Source organism: Amblyomma americanum, chromosome 6 (assembly GCF_052857255.1).
Source record: "Amblyomma americanum isolate KBUSLIRL-KWMA chromosome 6, ASM5285725v1, whole genome shotgun sequence".
Classification (NCBI taxonomy): Eukaryota; Metazoa; Arthropoda; class Arachnida; order Ixodida; family Ixodidae; genus Amblyomma; species Amblyomma americanum.
In genome coordinates this window covers 142915555-142930923 of record NC_135502.1, presented here as the reverse complement: position 1 = coordinate 142930923, position 15369 = coordinate 142915555, and the positions used below count along the sequence as shown (strand labels likewise).

General features: G+C 47.2%; 1 protein-coding gene across 1 annotated transcript in view; it reads right to left on the bottom strand.

The window, feature by feature from the left end:
* Window positions 1-3287: 3287 nt before the first annotated feature.
* The window catches only part of LOC144095552 (uncharacterized), a 31442-nt gene continuing 19360 nt past the window's right edge, over window positions 3288-15369 (bottom strand). The window contains exons 5-8 of the mRNA XM_077629245.1: window positions 14086-14445; window positions 12768-13135; window positions 4312-4657; window positions 3288-3838 (exon numbers count right to left, since the gene is read on the bottom strand). Coding sequence (XP_077485371.1) covers window positions 3325-3838; window positions 4312-4657; window positions 12768-13135; window positions 14086-14445 — 1588 coding nt within the window. The 3' untranslated portion in view covers window positions 3288-3324. The remainder of the gene's footprint in view (window positions 3839-4311; window positions 4658-12767; window positions 13136-14085; window positions 14446-15369) is intronic.

The following is a 15369-nucleotide window of genomic DNA, read 5'->3' as shown; positions in this document are numbered from 1 at the left end:
CATACAGGGAATGGAAATCCGGCGCAGCAGCAAAAACGTAATGTCGTCCGCATAGATGTAAGTGCGTACATGGCGGTGGAGAGGAATTGAGCTCAACAGAATATTAAAGAGCACAGGAAAAAGAACAGCTCCTTGCGGTACACTTCGCGTTTGTCTGTACCTCTCTCAATGAACACCATTATGGACGCAAAAGAATTCCCTGTTATAAAGAAATGCAGATATCCATGCAACTATATAATCTGAAAATTGAAGAGACCGTAGCCTATGTATCAGGATGGAGTGTTCTACACTGTCGTAAGCTTTGGCGACGTCTAACGTAACCAAAGCCGCGACCAGGCGTTGACGACGAGCAAGGAGAATTCTGCTCTCAAGATCAAGAAAGAGCACACAGCAATTGTCTTCAGTTTCTTGATCTGCACCTTTCCTTCGCCTACAAGCACGTATGTTGGATGTATCAACCACGATCAAAAAAGTCACTTTTGGCTCATGATAGTTCCCATTCCAAGCTAGTTAAGCGTGGCATATTGTCCCTCTGCTTAAAATCAGCCCTAGACAAATATTCCCCGCATAAGATAGGTGAAAGTTTCCAATGCCGGATTGGAAGAATTCTGTCAGCAGGCTATCCAGCGCACTTCATTACAAGCGTGTCTGAAGGCCTTCTTCAAAAACTGAAGAATCCAGGTGACAAACGAGAGTTTCAAAAGAAAACTTTGCAAGTCATACCATACCTACAAGGTTTTTCGCACAATTTGAAAAAAGTTGCTTCCAGACACGGGGTGCAGTTGGTTTTTTCAGCTCCCTGCAAGCTGGCAAAACTTTGCCCTATGGTTTCCAGTAAGCGAGTTAAGAAGTCCTGTCTCATCAAACATCAAAAAAAGTTCACAGAGTGTACTGCCAATGTGGTGTACGAGATCCCTTTGACGTGCGGCAGAGTTTACGTGGGACAAACAGGAAAATGTTTTAATGAGCGCGCCCGAAAGCACAATGTGACCTTGAATAGCAAGACGGGAGGTAACCTTCCTATACACTGTAGCCAATGTAAAGATTGCCGTCCCAAGTTCCCCGAAACAAGGTTCCTAGCCAAGGCACCGGACAAGACTGAAAGAGAAGTCATTGAGGCCTTTTACATTGACCAAAGAAAAGACAAGTGCGTTAGCACGCCTTCTATTCTTCTTTCTAGAAAGGAACTATCCTTTTTAGGTGGTTTCGTCTAGGTTCTTTTCTTATGTTTTTTTTAGCAGTATTCTCATACTCTGCATTCTCCTATGTTGTTCCGTTTTTACTCTTTTTTATGCGCCTTTTACACGCCGCTTTATGTGCCTTTTTAAGTTCCTTCTTTTACATATGCCTCGTGTTGTTCCTTACGCTTTCTGTGCTCATGTTCTTGCAATTCATATCAACCGTTATCTGCTCATGTTTTTGCACTTCATATCAACCGTTATCACTCTTTAGTCACCTGTTGTTACATTCAGCTTTTCGGTATGCATGGTGAGCTTTGTTACGCCACGCGTTTTTTTTTGTTTTTTGTTTGCCGATGTTTGAAGTTTTTTGCCTGTCATTCATTTCGTACACCCTCACCCCAGCAGATATAAAAGACGTCTGGCATCCTTTCCTGTCATTAAAGTTGGAAGTTGCGCTTCTTTCTTCTGTCTCCAAGTTTTCTGTGTGCGTCCTGTTAGCGCACGTAGTTTAATACAGCATGTACAGTGGTGAGCAAAAGTGGAGAGATCGGCGCTTCGGCGGCGGGAGCAGTTGCGGGGCCGCCCCACGGCGCTGCTATCTCGCCGCGCTCGCTCGCTGCGAGAGTGCCTCGAGTGACGAAAAACTTCCCCCTCGCTCTCGCGCGGGTGTTTATCACGACTGATAAATTCCTAGTGCGGATTTCGGCTACTCTGCTGGTGAACGATCGCGTCGACGAGGAGTGTGAAAAGAAAAGTGTGTAGTTCCCGAAGGGAAAGTAGCGGCAGCTGCTCCCACTCTCGGCGCGCTTCGGCGGTAACGCCGTCGGTGGCTTGCCTGCCTAATCAGCCGGCGGCTGGCACTTTTCAAGAAAAAAAAAATGCTCGGGAAACTTTGCTCGAGCCTTGAGAAGTCACTTTTCAGGCCTGATTTTTGTCTTCAATCAGTAAATAGCTGTGAGAATGCCAAGTTGGGATCGCGGGAAAAACACAGAAAAAAGCTGTTCTTTAGCACTAATGCATCCGCATATTGAGAGCGCGTTTGAAATGCAAGCAGAGCCTTGATGTTGCGCCTTAAGTGTTGCAAAATTAGCATAGTTTCAACCCTTCACTGTGTGAAATGGGCATAGGCTACCTTTACTGAAGTTATTCGTTATGCGTGTGAATGGTGACGGCCTTGTGATACGGGTTCTCTGTAACAGAGCTCACTATGCACGGAGTCATGTTGCAAATTTGCAAGTCTGATGCGCGCGATTTGCGATGTCCATGAGCGACTGGTGCACCAGAAAGTGTCCCGGAAATGGAATTGTCGCCCAGTAACGGAGCAAGCGGACGGAAACGGGACGTCAAACCACTTGGCTCCAGAGTGGTAAAGGGAGGTTTGATGTTAGTTTCACCAATATTTCGCGTTTTATCCATGCTGAAAAAAAATAGTAATTTTTATCGTCAGTTGGGAACTCGTCTCCATGTTTTTTCTCGTCTAATGCACCTAATAGTAAATTCCAGTCGGCGATCTGGAACAAGGTTTTTTTGCTTCATTAAACGGAAAGCGCGTTTCTAAGCAGGATTCGGATTCAGATGCCGAGTTCTGAATGGCTGCTGCCACGCCACGAAGTATTTTCTGCTTCTTCGTTTGCTCACTGTGTTGCTCAAGATCGTACTTAAGCCAAAGTGGAGACACACCGCTGGAACTGCGAGAATACTTCTTGAAAGCGTCATCTCACGGTCCGTGCCTATATGCATAGTGCCTCCTTTTAAATATTGCTCTCCTATTTGCCCAAAGATTTCCACGAGGCAGAGTCTTTGTATACAAAACTGCAGGGTACGTCTCATTATTCTCATGGGGAGAGACTGTCTGGTCGAGCCAGCCGTCTTATATAACTCGATCCCTAATGTGAGCACTTCTCGCGGCGAAGCTGAAGAGCAGATTGCTTGGTATTGAGTATATTTGCGGAATAGGCTCGGCAGAAGCAACGTTAGCCTCCCACACGAGTCCTGATTGATTTGGTACAGCGAATACATCAGAAGGAAAACACAAGGCACTCTGGCTCCCCGCTTCATACACCCCCTTCAAATAAGTTACCACAAAATGCAGGGCAATCACGGGATCTTTATTGCCTTGAAAAAAAATTAAAGAAATGGTGCTCTAATACTTTGTAAATTGGGCATTCACGGCAATTACACGAGCTGCACGGCGCGGCATAGACTCGTATATTGCCGGCACAACGCTCTCGCTCTCGCGCAGCCTGTTCCATTTCTGTTGCACGGCACTCCACAGTTCATCTGATGTAGCCGTGCTTAGATTCCGGGCTGCCAGTGCCTTTTTTATCATCTCCCCCACATTCTCAATCGGGTTTAGGTCAGCACCTGCTGGTGGCCACTCCAGCGTGCGGATTCCCAGCTGGTTAAGAAGTGTGCCCACGGCGCGATCTGTGTGCACAGGGCTCCGATCCTGCTGAAACAGGAAGAAGCCGTCGCTGAAGGGGCCACCAAGCACATGGGGGATCAGCTCCTGTTCAATGATGGTAGCATATGCGGATGCGTTGAAGCGGCCCTCAATGCGCACGAGGGGGCCCAGGCCATCCTTGCTGATGCAACCCCACACATTCACAGAGCACCTGCCACTTGAGAGCACGCTTGACGTGTACTCTGGTAGATATCTGTAAAACAGGAGCGTGGACGGAGGTGACGAAGAGAACAAAACAGGTTTACATGATCTCTTTAGTCTAAAGGAAGCCCAATATTATATTACAAACCTATATAGAGAAATTTCTGATATTTGACAACCTAAAATCAAGACCTTAACCTTTTTTGCAAACGGATACTGCATAAAGACCGGTATTTGAATAAGAGAAGATGAATAACACCGCTACCGCTGTAACAGACCATAGCCATGACAAACATATTTATCTGAAGCGCAGAAAAGAAATGTGAGAATTATATTATTTTGAAGTAATGGCACCAATGGCTGAAGGGCGCTAAATTTAACGTCAGTGCTCAACTCTTTTTATGACATGTGCTAACGTTTACGCGTTTCTAATATTACAGAAAGAAAACCATATTAAACCCGCAATTCGGCTAAGTATACGTAACGCATTGGATACTCAGCATCGGAGAAACGGTTTTCACATACCTGCAGTTAAAGGGGCACCAGACCTTCTGCTGCTGGTCCCACCGACTGGAGAAAGTACTCTCGTCAGAAAATACAACCTCCCTCCAGTCGGTGGTCGTCCAGTGCTGCACGGCTTGTGCAAATTGGAGCCGCTGAAGCCGTTGCCTGCTTGTAAGGTATGGCTTCTGGGCCGCAACAGAGTTGCTTAAGCCTGCTTCTTTGAGGCGTCTTCGTATTGTTGACGGTGACACCTGAAGGACGAAGGCTTCACGTATCTCGCGGGAAGTTATGAAGGGGTCTGCCACAACAGCTGCGACGATCAGCTGATCCGTCTCTTCGTCGGTGATCCGTGGTCGACCACTGCGCTCTGCGTCATCAAGTCGGCCACCTTCATCCCGGTATGCATGTATAGCTCGACTTACGGCATTCCTCGAACGGCCAGTAATCCGGCAAATTGCACTCAGCGAAGTGCCCTGCAAGCTCAGTTCGACGATTCGTGTTCGTTCGGCGATAGGCACCGGCGGCGACATACTTGCAAAAGGCAGAGCTTGGCATGAACCAACGGCTAATATAGCCGTCATATCGGACCATGATCACGTGGGAATCGCCAGCACCAAGTGAAAGCCGCGCGATGGCTGAGAAAGCGCAGTACTCGGACGCAGAAGCTTCGACGCGATAGCGGCTCATGATAGAGATCGATTGATAAAACGACCTCCCAGTGTGTACCACCAATGCCCTGTTTCGCCACCAAAATGCTTGAGCCTGTGGTTTGCTTGTCACTTAAAGCGACTATGTTGCGGCCGTGTTTCAATCTGGACCAAAATGTAGGGCATCTTGGCCGTAGTTGTGCAAGGCTCAGAATTTTGGTAATGCAAATTTACCGCACGCTCGCACGTATTTACAATATATTAGCCTACGAAGGACAAGTATCCTTGATATGGATAGGGCCTTGTCAGGGACCACGGACCCCTACGAGAGCAAGATTTCTGTCTGCTACTTATTTCCATCGCATGCCATGTTACCCATTTCCGAGTGGCTGCTACTATTACCATAGTTACCTCTCCGCCGCGGTGACTCAGTGGTTCGCTCGACTGCTGAGCCCTAGGAGGCAGGTTCGATCCAGCCGCATTCGATGGAGGCAAAACACAAGGCGCCTGTGTACCGTGCGATGTCAACGATCATTAAACAACCCCAGGTGGTCGAAATTATCTGGAACACTCCACTACGACGTCCCTCGTAGCCCTAGATGATTCGGGACATTAAACCTAAAAAAACCGTAAGCTGCAACAGTCACCAACTGCAGCAACCATCCTCATTCAATGGCGAATCGTTTTGTGTTACCCGAGAATCGGAGAGAGCGATTTTTCAGTTCCATTGCTGTATAGACAGGAACAGCAGCTCTGTCTCTGTTGTCCTTCCAAAACGCGTCATTATGCAACTGCTTTCATCAGAAATTCCGAGTTACCTCACGCTGTATTTTATGACACAGCACTCTTCTGCAGATTCAGCAGAATGCATACTGAGCTTGCAGGTATCGTGAATAAAGTTTAAAAAATCTTCTCACGTCTCATAGCACCCTAGTATATTGTGCGGCGCTTCGCAAAGAAACCTGCTTTCAACGCGAATCATTTCACACGCCCGCAGCCTAAAGAAATAAAATTAGCATTTCAAGAAACAACACTACTAACGCCAAGGGGGAATTTTTCTCTTCTTTTCAAGAATTCGCCTGTTTTGTCAGCCAGCTCTTGTGGTCGTGTCCCATTCATTTATACTGTACCAAAAAAAAAGCTTACCATATGTGCTAAGAAAATAACGGGTAATGTTCTGTGCGTTTTTGTCTGTAGCACCTTCCAAGCTTGCAAAAAAGACCGGTCGCTCATGGACATCGCAAATCGCGCGCATCAGACTTGCAAATTTGCAACATGACTCCGTGCATAGTGAGCTCTGTTACAGAGAACCCGTATCACAAGGCCGTCACCATTCACACGCATAACGAATAACTTCAGTAAAGGTAGCCTATGCCCATTTCACACAGTGAAGGGTTGAAACTATGCTAATTTTGCAACACTTAAGGCGCAACATCAAGGCTCTGCTTGCATTTCACACGCGCTCTCAATATGCGGATGCATTAGTGCTAAAGAACAGCTTTTTTCTGTGTTTTTCCCGCGATCCCAACTTGGCATTCTCACAGCTATTTACTGATTGAAGACAAAAATCAGGCCTGAAAAGTGACTTCTCAAGGCTCAAGCAAAGTTTCCCGAGCATTTTTTTTTTCTTGAAAAGTGCCAGCCGCCGGCTGATTAGGCAGGCAAGCCACCGACGGCGTTACCGCCGAAGCGCGCCGAGAGTGGGAGCAGCTGCCGCTACTTTCCCTTCGGGAACTACACACTTTTCTTTTCACACTCCTCGTCGACGCGACCGTTCACCAGCAGAGTAGCCGAAATCCGCACTAGGAGTTTATCAGTCGCGATAAACACCCGCGCGAGAGCGAGGGGGAAGTTTGTCGTCACTCGAGGCACTCTCGCAGCGAGCGAGCGCGGCGAGATAGCAGCGCCGTGGGGCGGCCCCGCAACTGCTCCCGCCGCCGAAGCGCCGATCTCTCCACTTTTGCTCTCGACTGTACATTCCATATCGAACACCGTGGCCGGAAACCGAGTTGGCACGGGCTGAGTATAGTTTTGCGGTCCACAATGGCTGACACCTGAATTAGTAACACCCTTTCTATCAACTTTACCACGTTTGATGTTAAAGAAATTGGCCTAATATTATCCAATTCATAGCCTCCACCCTGATTTTTAAGTAAAGGGATCACCTCGAGACAGCTTCCACTCAGAAGGTATCCAAGCGTGATTGAGAGAGTATTTTATTGGGTGCAATAAGGAGTTGGCTGACTCTTCAAAGGGAATTTTGAGCATCTTTGTAGTAACACCATTAGGACCAGGAGCAGCAGCTGGCAATCTCAGGACAACTTGAGAAAGCTCTGATAGATTTACTTGTGAGGCATTATCATTTGGCACGACTGGTGCAAACAACATTGGGCGCAAAGGTAGTAAAGACGAGAACCGCTTTTGCAGGCTTGTGGCAATTAATTCAGCGGCCTGGATATCTTCTTCAGGGGACATAACTAATGACTGAAAATTATGAGAGGACATGAGCTTTTTCCTAGACCGTACAAACCGAATAGTGCACGTCGGTTGCCCCCCTTTGAAAGATAATCGAAGTGTTCTGAGTCATATTTTTCCTTCGAGCGAGAAACTGTTCGTTTAAATGTGGCTGCAATAAATTTATAATCACTCCAGTTATTCGGGCATTGATTATGAAGAAGCTTTTTCCATGCTGCCTTCCCCCGCCTGTAATCTCTTGTACAGTCCGCATTCCACCAGTTAGAAGAATTCCCTTTTGTTGGCCTCACCAGGAACTCCGACTTTTTACGGCTTTCCTCTATAGCCAGACATATGCTTGCTGACTGGTGGACCTCGGCGATGTTAGACACTGAAGGAAGGGAAGAGCGCAACGCTGTCTGAAATCTGTCATAATTTACATGTGACCGCAACTGAGAAGACACGACATATGATATCAAAATGAATAGGTATATGGTCACTTGAGGTGCCGCTATCAACAGTCGACCAATTCGTTCCGCCAAGTCCAGGACTAATGAACGTGAGATCTAAAACAGGTTGAGTGTGTGAGCGAAGATAATTGGCCGATCCTGAATTTAAGCACATCAGGTTGTGATCAGAAACCTAGTCCCAAAGGCGCTTGCCGCATGTATTAGTCCTAAAACCCCACGACACATGGTGAGAATTGAAGTCCCCAGCCACGAGAACTGGGTTTTTACAGTTAGCGATTAACAAGTCCAGAGGTCTAACATCCTAGACTCCATTGGGGAAATAACAATTTGCTATTGACAATAGAGGGCACCCAGGAAGTACAAAATCTAGTGCTAAAATCTCACTTTCAGGAGACATTTGTTGAAAAGATACCATAGCCCTGTGGCAAAATTTTGAAGAGACAAAAGTTAGTAAACCCCCTCCTCTTGACTGGCTATCTAGGCGAAATGAACGGTAATTTTTTATATGAAAATGTTTGTCGGTTGAAAGCCACGCTTCTTGCAGGATTATGACATCCGGATTAAGCTGGATAGAAATACAGTATAAATCTCTGGAAGCTGAAAGAATAGAGCGACAGTTGCACTGCAGAACTCGCAACGACGCTATGGTTGCAAAAGTCTAGCAGCAGCAACTGCCTGTTCCAAAAGGAAATGGTATCCTTGGGTTTGGTGGCAAGCTGCTGCTGCTTCTTTGATTTGGGCTGGGTGCACAGAGCAGACAACGAATGAGACATGGGGGACCCGCTGCGCTTAAGAAGCCGCGCATCATGCTCCTTCATCTCGGAATCATAGATTATACCAACATCTCTCGAAGTACCCGAGGTAGGAACAGCAGAAGGGGCAGAAGTTTGTTCCTGGGGCTGTGATGCTACTGGAATTGTATACCGGATAAGGGCAGAGGGAATTGCTGTCGAAAGAGGTGCCAAACCGGCCTGCACGGCATGCGTAAGCTGAGTCGCTAGAACGTTTGTAAGGCACTCCGACACACTTGCGACAATCTTTTCTACCATTTTAGACATGAAAGCCTCCACAGCAGCCTCAATTGCCTGGGACAGCGTTGAGTCCAACATGACACATTGCCGAGCGGTCACACCGGCATAACCGTGGGCACGTTCTTTGACCTCTGAAAACGGCGCGAACAGCGTTTTTTGTCAATTATCTCCAGAATTTGGATTTCCTGAGCTCGAGAGGGACAATTTGAGTAGTTTGCAGAGTGGGCACCACCGCAAAGGCAACACTTCTCATTCTTCTCAGTGCAGGTGCTCGTTGAATGACCATCCCCACAGTTGCAACACCTCAAGTTGGATATGCAACCGCCGGCGCTATGTCCATAGCGCCAGCAGTTGTTACACTGCAGAGGCCGAGATGATAACGTGTCTACCCGAAAAATTAGAGGCCATGCCTTGATTTCAGAGGGGCAGGAAGTGCCGGCAAAGGTAGCAATCACTGATTCAGTGGGCATCCGCAAGTTGTTTACATCCCGGCTACAGCGGTGCACAGCAACAACACCTGCAGCCGACAGAAGCTCAAGAGTCTCTGCCGGAGACAGGGAAGAGTCTACGCCTCGTACAATACCTTTCGTGCACGCCAGATGTGAAGGGATTAAGGAACTTACCCGAAGGGAGGCAAAGGATGAGGAGTTTAGTAAATCTCTTACACAGGCGAGGTCTGGCGATCTGCACAGAATCCCGCCGCGTCCAAACTGGCGAACCTCTGAGATTGACCCATAATGAGAAGTCGCCGACTGGAGAGCAGCCCGAACAGCACCAGGGTTGTTCGTCTTGATTGCACCACCATCCTTAGGCACCAGCGCGACAGGGACACTGCCGACACCACTGCGCAAAAAAAGCTTCCAACGGCAGGAGATCAGGGGACAGAGAAGCCGACCAGAGGGAGCTCCCCTGGCCGGGAGACTGGGTCGACATAGCCCGGGCTTACTGCCTTACCGCGCAAAGGCGCAGAGAGAAAAGGCCACAACCACCCACCCGAAACTTAGCCGATGGTTCCCAGCAGAGCAGAGCTTCCAGGAAGTTGCCTGGTGAGGCGAGCGTCCGATTCTGGCTCGCGAACTAACCACTTGGAACTAACCACTAACCACTTGGATTTGCCGAAAGCGTTGTGTGTGGGCGAGCGAGATCTTCTTCATCAGCGCCGCTGGCGATGTCAGTGCCGCTACAACTTGTTCGCCCTCCCAGCTTCCTTCGCCATCACGCCATCCAGCTTATGTCGCAGTTCTTCCATCTTTTTCAGGCGTTCTACAGTTGAACTCTTGCATATACCTCTACAGTCAGCCAAAGTCACAAAAGCAGATTGGTTGCTTTCAGCAGCTGTGCAGTTCCCAAACTGTGGTGGCTTCACCAAAAAATGAAGTGAAAGCATTCGGTAAAGCTGCAAAAACGTTGCAAATATCGGGTGTTTATTTTGGCCTCCTGCTTGCCTTATTATTCCAAAAAAGCATTCCAAAGGGTCTTGATTCATCTTAGCTGTGAGAATATATTTGAACTCGCATTCCATCAGGAGGGAAGCAGAGCAGCTTTTGAACTGACTTTAATGTGACTAGCAATCCCTCTGCAGTTGACTGGGTCAGGAGATAGTGTGGGAATGTCTCCAGTGCGAACAACTTCTTGTTCCCACTTGTCGAGCCATCTGGAGGAACTCTCCTTCACTACAAAGTCCTTGTATGTGATAATGCAGCCTTCTGCTATGAAGTGGCGATTGAGGGCATCAAATATGTTATTAAGAAAAAGCGTCAACTCGATAGTTGGCTATGCATTATAATGTTGAAGTGCACCTTTGCGTGATAAAAAACTGTATATGCCAACCGTACTTGTGTACTTCCTTATCGTGGACACTCAAGGAAGCGGTAATATGTTACTACCTCGCGAGAAAGAATATTTAGCAGGGCTTCGTATATTGAGGAGCAGGCACAGTAGGAGCCAGTCATCTGTATATCTTCTCTTTTCTTTGGTTCTGCACTTGGCAGTAGAAATACATCCCCTCAAAAGAAGTAGCTGTGCTGGTGGCACATCAAAAGCTTGCAACTTTTCTGTGACTTCTTCTTGTAGCTGCACTATTTCCTTCTTGCCTCCCTCAAGCTTGTTTGTCAGACACTTATTACGCTTCACAAGTCTTGCTCGTGAGCGTTGCAGCGCAACTCTCGTAAGGCGCAAGGCATCAAGTCTTTGCTGCTGGGCAGCCAATGACACTCTGCGCAGTGCTGACACACTTCAGCAATTCAAATGGCGTTTTAGATTAGATCGCATAGATTGCCGGTCAGCATGTATCCTCAGAGTGTCTGATAGAGTACTGCGTGGCCAACATATACCGCCGCTAGACATCACCAATGGGCACATATTGTGCTGCTTTTTCGTTGACAATCAACAAAGGCACTCTAGGGTAGAAGAGAAGAAAGACTTTTCAAAATACGTCCTCCACAACAAACACCCAAGTTACTAACAGCAGTTAACATTGCGTCTACTTCGAAAACTGAACTGGCAAATGAACTGATCCCAACAGTGCCACATGCAACCGGCTTACCCAAAACATACTTGAACTGTCATGTTGCTTTTAACGTGCAGCGACCTCTTCGTAAACACGACACTGGACCCATCACTGTGCTCAATGCAAGCGTTGTCGAACAGAATGTCCTTGATTCCCTTGGCGTCGATTCAATGAACCTCCCACGACGATCCAGGAAGACTCATTCTCGACGCAGAGTTGAACAATATTTCATTTCAGACGGCGTCTTGTTTGGATCCATCACCGTGTTCGCTGCTTCACAGTCGCCTTTATCAACAATGCTTGTGGCAGTGCGGTCATTCGTTGCCGTTGCGTCACAGCGCACCGATTCAACATCGGAAGAGCTGCTATACGGCACAACAGTTAAGCAGGAAGCAACAGAACGAGTGTGCTTCACTTCTCTTGGTATTGGCTCGAACGAGCAGCCTTTTGTTCACAGGCAGTCGTACCTGCAGCCGTAAAAGGCACAGGCATTTTTGCAAACTGGTGATCACAGCCTCCTATCAACTTAGATATTCACACAGGCAAAAGATACCTCTATCATTATCACGAGTAATTGGGCACATGACGCTACCATACCTTATAGCACGCAGTCACGCCTTGGCCATCATCGCCACATTGAGCATTTAAGCTCACATGTCTTGTCGCCTGTGGTGGTTGTCCGTGCTATGCTTTTTATTTCAGGGCACATACTCCGCAGTCCTGATGGCTGTCGTCGACAGCCACTGCAAGTGCATACTTGTAGATGTGGGTGCGGAAGGTCGGCTCGGCGATGGCGGAACCTTCAAGAGCAGTGCTTTTGAACGGACCTCAGGACGCCTCATCATTCCCCAACTTGGAAAACTTCCTGGGATGGCAGCGACCGCGCCTTATGCATTTGTGGGAGATGAAACTTTTCAGCTTCGAACAGACTTTTTGCACGCTTACCCATCAAGGCAGCTGGATGACCAGAAGAGAGTCTTGAACTACAGATCAAGTAGAGCGCGGTAAGATGTCGTAATATTTAATTAAGCTTGACAAATTGTCATTTAAAGAAAGCGGTAGAAACAGACCTCAGTCGAAAAATATTATCCAGAGTTCAGATGAATGAAAGCCTTTAAACAAACGTCATACTGACAGGACCAAAGCATCAACTTGGACAAATGGAAAGTTCAAAGCAAGCAGGTTAGGACAAATGAACAGAATTCCATTGTATCATAATGTTAGTGTTTCTGTTACCATATCTGTATCCCCTCTGCATGTGTTTGTTAATGAATAATTGCATTGGATATGGTGCAGCCTTTCTTTGGAGACTTATGTTTTTAAATGCATTCATTTTTTTTCAGACGGTGTGCCGAGAATGCATCACCGCTGCCCGGCGGCGTACACTTCTGCGCACTATCCCCCTGCACCCCGAGAACGTTGACTACATTGTAAAGGCTGCCTGTGTCCTCCACAACTTCCTGGCAATTCGAAACCCTCAGTCCCAGACCTTCGCAGGCAGAGAGGACATGTTTTAGAATGTTGTGGAAGGACGCGGGCGGCAAGGCATCCAGAGGGTGTTGGGGGATAACTCCGAGCCTTGGTACTTCCCCATTGCTCCGACGCATGCACAGAATCACCACAATGATGCTGCTGCGACCAGGGACCAGTTCGCTGCTACTTTTGCAGCACACTTGTTGAAGTTTCGTGACAGTGGCAGCAGCCAGGGATCTCACAGGAGGCAGCTTGAGGGGGCTGCAAAGGCAGCAGCGTCATGCTTGCCACTGAAGGTAAATTACTGTAATGTATAAGAGTGCATAGGAACTTCGAGTCCATTAAGCTTTGATCGTAGATGATGCCGTTTTCCGCCCTAACCTGTACCTTATACCAGCAGGCCTTGCTGTGTGGGAACGAACATTTAGCAACACTATTCCAACATTAAACGGAGAGTATCCGGCGCATATCAGCATTACCTCAAATTTGTTAGGAGGACAAGATGGAGAGAGTGATGGTTAGCATAAAACAAGGTTTTTGTTATAGAAAATAATTTTTTGTGCTTGTGTCTAGTCTGTTACAAAAACAAGGAAGAAACAGGAATTTCATTTTATGCGTACTTTACAGCACAGCTTACATTAACCAATTCAGGATATCAATGAGCTACTCAGTCCGGAATGCATGAATCTTAACATATCCGTCGCACATGCAGGCATTTTGTGTCACCATGGAGTCCCTGCAAGATTTTGTCGGAATTGCACAATAGATACTTGCCTGTTTGCTTATAATGTACTTATGGCATTCAGAGCATTGACTCTGTACTGCAGGTTACAAATTGTCTTTCCTTAGGGGCACAGGAGTTGCCTACACTTTTCAGCATTGTAGTGTGTGTCAGGCACGTAACCGACCAGATATCTGTGGCAAAAATTTCTTGCCCACTATGCTACATTTTGGCATTGATGTGGCGCAGCTTCGGTGCCACATTTCAACCACAATTTAGAACTAAAAGAAAGATTCTAGACAATGCAGCTTCATTCGAAAGCTTGGAACACTTCCAGCAGCTTTATTTGTAGCTCTGTGTGCCGTTCTGCTGGAATACGTCTCATTTTTTTTTTGCTAATGTGAGTGCGAATAGAACACATTCGTCCTCTGCCTCGCGGGTGTTGAGCGTGTCGCAAGTACTCAAAGCTTGCGTGAGTCTTTCGACGTGCCCAACTAGTGCTTCCTCTTGTGCGTCACGCTTCAGCTTGTGTCGTTTCCCAGGTGCAGGCTGGGCTGGTGGTGGCGCGGAGGCCTGCGACTGCGCGCACAAGTCTATAAATGCCTGTGGAGACTGGACCGCCTGGCTCGATGCAGAAGAGTCCAGCGATGCCTGCAGCCAGTCCATCACAGGCACCACATCGATGTCAGCAACAGGCACCACATTAGTCAGTGACGCCTGGGATTCAGAACCCAGCCGCCACTCCTCCAGCTCGAAGATAGTCTCCGAAACAATCTCCTGTGCTGGGCAGCTGTCTTGCTGCGCCGACATGGTGGCTGCCTGCGCTTGGCTCTTGTAGTTGCCTGAAGTCCTGTATATAAAAGTGAACATTTATATGCATCATAAATGTGTGTGTTGCAAGTCACTGTTTAAAAGAAGGTTTTCAAATACGCATAAAAGGCTTATGACTTCCACCCATCACATTTAGGTCATATTGCGGTCTTTGCAGAACAGACTGACCCCATGGTCGTCGAGTTCCTCATACTGTCACCTAATGTGTCTTGCATAATGATTTTCTTGTGCATATTGCATTGAGTATTGTTAATGTCAATCCCCGTAACCACACAATGGTTACAGAGTACAAATAATAGCTCTCGATTAATTTCTGCCATTTGTCATTCCACATTATGACCTAGAATCTGGGTAGGTGGTAATTCTTGAAAAGAGAATGGCATGGTTTATGCCTGGTCGGTACAGATCTATTTTGAGAGGCCAGGTTAGGCAATTATGCATAAATGGCACAGCGAGCAAGATAGGATAATTTGCTGATTTTAAATTTTTAATTCAGACAGGCCAAAGCAAGATACGTATGTGCAGCCGCATCACTGTTCAAGCGGGCCTCCCTAAATGCACCTACGCCTGCAGCATGCAAGAGTGAGTTGAGCAATGCAACACATTATCAGCGACTGGCTCCTCGGAAGGTTACGATGCACCGACTTTGGAAGCTTCCCTCACACTTTTTGCGCAATTTGTGGCCTAAGCAATGATCTCCCCCTTTCTCACTAGTACCTCATGGTGCTACGCATAAAAGTTGCCAATATGATAAGAGAGGGGCAGGAATATTACTGAACAAGACAACAAAAATAAAAAGATGGGTAAGAGAGTAGTGAAAGAAGCATGACAGGTGGTCAGTAAGCAAACATTTAGACATATTTCGAGCACTTTCTCAGTTTGATTGCACGAAAACCACACAACTACTCGTCTTAACAAACTGCTTCTCAGTGATAGAGTCGCA